This window comes from Sinocyclocheilus anshuiensis, unplaced genomic scaffold (genome assembly GCF_001515605.1).
Source record: "Sinocyclocheilus anshuiensis isolate Anshui unplaced genomic scaffold, SAMN03320099.WGS_v1.1 scaffold355, whole genome shotgun sequence".
Taxonomy (NCBI): Eukaryota; Metazoa; Chordata; class Actinopteri; order Cypriniformes; family Cyprinidae; genus Sinocyclocheilus; species Sinocyclocheilus anshuiensis.
The window spans coordinates 1320260-1323413 of record NW_015549571.1 but is presented as its reverse complement, the minus strand read 5'-3'; the positions used below and the strand labels follow the sequence as shown (position 1 = coordinate 1323413).

General features: G+C 33.0%; 1 protein-coding gene across 1 annotated transcript in view; it reads left to right on the top strand.

The window, feature by feature from the left end:
- Positions 1 to 3154, top strand: part of LOC107657352 (pyruvate dehydrogenase (acetyl-transferring) kinase isozyme 1, mitochondrial) — a 21627-nt gene that overhangs the window by 4275 nt on the left and 14198 nt on the right. The window contains 3 exon segments of the mRNA XM_016445395.1: positions 1712 to 1754; positions 1757 to 1785; positions 2428 to 2541. Coding sequence (XP_016300881.1) covers positions 1712 to 1754; positions 1757 to 1785; positions 2428 to 2541 — 186 coding nt within the window.

Below are 3154 nucleotides of genomic sequence, written 5' to 3'. Positions count from 1 at the left end.
TAAAAATATTAAAAAAGGATTTTTTACACGGCACCCCTGCTCTCGACAGACGGCACCCCGGTTGGGAAACACTAACTTATACCATAAATCACAGAGTTCCTGAAATTACCATTCACAAGTCTTTCTTTCTTTTTCTCTTCCTTCCTTCATTCTTTTGTTCTTTCTTTCTTTTTCCTTCTTTCTTTCTTCATTTGTTCGTTCTTTCTTTCTTTCTTCCTTCATTCTTTTGTTCATTCTTTTTCTCTTCCTTCCTCCCTTTCTTTCTTTTTCTCCTCTTCCTTCATTCTTTTTTTTCTTTTCCTTCCTTTCTTTCTTCACTTTCTTTCTTTTACTCTTCCTTCCTTCATTCTTTTGTTTGTTCTTTCTTTCTTCCTTCCTTCATTCTTTTGTTCGTTCTTTCTTTCTTCCTTCATTCTTTTGTTCTTTTTCTCTTCCTTCCTTCCTTTTTTTTCTTTCCTTCTTTATTTTTCTCTTCCTTCCTAAATTCTTTTGTTCTTTCTTTCTTTTTCCTTCTTTCTTTCTTCATTTGTTCTTTCTTTCTTTCTTCCTTCATTCTTTTTCTCTTCCTTCCTCCCTTTCTTTCTTCTCTTTCTTTCTTTTTCTCCTCTTCCTTCATTCTTTTGTTAATTCTTTATTTTTCTTTTCCTTCCTTTCTTTCTTCACTTTCTTTCTTTTACTCTTCCTTCCTTCATTCTTTTGTTTGTTCTTTCTTTCTTCCTTCCTTCATTCTTTTGTTCGTTCTTTCTTTCTTCCTTCATTCTTTTGTTCTTTTTCTCTTCCTTCCTTCCTTTTTTTTCTTTCCTTCTTTATTTTTCTCTTCCTTCCTAAATTCTTTTGTTCTTTCTTTCTTTTTCCTTCTTTCTTTCTTCATTTGTTCTTTCTTTCTTTCTTCCTTCATTCTTTTTCTCTTCCTTCCTCCCTTTCTTTCTTCTCTTTCTTTCTTTTTCTCCTCTTCCTTCATTCTTTTGTTAATTCTTTATTTTTCTTTTCCTTCCTTTCTTTCTTCACTTTCTTTCTTTTACTCTTCCTTCCTTCATTCTTTTGTTTGTTCTTTCTTTCTTCCTTCCTTCATTCTTTTGTTCTTTCTTTTACTCTTCCTTCCTTCCTTCGTTCTTTTGTTCTTTCTTTCTTTCTTTCAGCAAGGATGCATTAAAACATCAAACATGACAGTAAAACATTTATAATGTTACAAAAAAAAGTCTGGGGTCATTAAGATTTTTTTTTTCTTTTGATAGAAATTAATACTTTTATTCAGCAAGGATGCATTAAATTGAACAAAGTGACAAAGTTACAAAAATATTTCTATTTCAAATAAATGCTGTTCTTTTGAACTTTCTGTTCCAAGAATCCTGAAAAAAAACAAAAATCACGTTTCCACAGAAATCGTTTTCAACATTGATAATAGTAATAAATGTTTATTGAGCAGCAAATCAGCATATTATACTGATTTCTGAAAGATCATGTGACACTGAAGACTGGAGTAATGATGCTGAAAATTCAGCTTTGATCACAGGATTAAATTATATTTTAATATATATTAAACTATAAAATAATGATTTTATTGCATTTTTTATCAAATAAATCCAGCCAACCCCAAGCTTTTGAAAGCTGGTATAACTCTGCATTTAATGTAATGGTAGACTCTTTGATCAATAATAGGCCATAAAACAGTAAAGCCCGGTTTAATGTGAACCGTGTTGTTCTGTGATAGGTCAGTGATCGTGGAGGCGGAGTCCCGCTGAGGAAGATTGACAGGTTGTTGAAACCTCCGGAGCCACTCCCCTGGTCAGTGTGTGACATCTCTGAAATCTGATCATGCTCTCAGTACAGTACGCATCTCAGGGTCCCACTTTCTTTCGGTTTCATTTTTTAATGCTCAGAAACTGAAGAGTTGTATTAGCTGTGCTGCTTACTTTATAAAGCAGTAAAAGTGCCCCTTTCTGCACCCAAACCCAGTCGTCTGTGGATGATAGTCTTAAACAAGGACTGGTGGGACGCTGTGTTGCTCCACTTCACTGATGCTGAGTGAAAGGGGAGTTTTATAATGACGGGACACTCATTTATGCTTAATTTCATGAAGTGTGTGATTAATCACGATTAATCACAGAAAAAAGGTGTGGTTAATTAGATTAAAAATTTTAATCGATTGACAGCCCTATTTTTGACTCATCCATTTTCTTAAAAATGGTTTGAAGGCTGAAATGTGAAGTTTATCATTTTATAAAACTTTTGTAAAAACTTGTATCCGAACTGTAGATTATGCTTTTTACAGTAATTTTACAGTTTAATATGGTACTATAGACATTGCCCTACCCCGCTCATATGGTATTAATTTTATCTGTGCAGTCTTAAAAAGTCTTAAATTTGAGCTTAAAAATCCTGCAGAAACCCTGTGTATTGATGGCATGTGTTGTCTTGTGGTCTCAGGCTGGTTTTGGTTATGGGCTGCCCCTCTCCAGACTTTACGCCAGATATTTCCAAGGTGACCTGAAGCTCTACTCTATGGAGGGATTCGGCACAGATGCTGTCATTTATATCAGAGTGAGTACCTCTGTCTGTAACCGTAACCCTATATAATAACCTCTGCTTTTCATCCTCCAAAATCGATGTATTTTTATTATAATTATTTGCATAAAAAATTAAATCCTATTTTAGGAGATTTTTTGCATTTTTTATATTGCTTTAACAGTAATGCAAAAAAAATGTCAATGTCATTACAGTAATATGGAAAAATATGATGAAAAACTACAAAGCCAACATTTGAATTGTGTGTCTCAATGCAAAAACAATTTTAATGGTCCTAAAACAGACTCAGAAACAGTTTAATGCTCTTCAGAGAAATATGAAGCAGCACAACTGTTTTTAACACTGATAATAATAAGAAATGTTGATACTGAGCAGCAAATCAGCATATTAAACTGATTTCTGAAGGATCATGTGACACTGAATACTGCAGTAATGATGCTGAAAATTCAGCTTTGATCACAGGAATAAGTTACATTTTAACATATTCACATAGAAAACATTATTGTTATTATAAACTATTAAATATTTATTAGTTACTAGTTATTACAGCTGCACGATTCTGGATAAATTGAGAATCACGATTTGTTTTGTCTCAAATAGAGATCACGATTCTCCCACGATTCTGAAC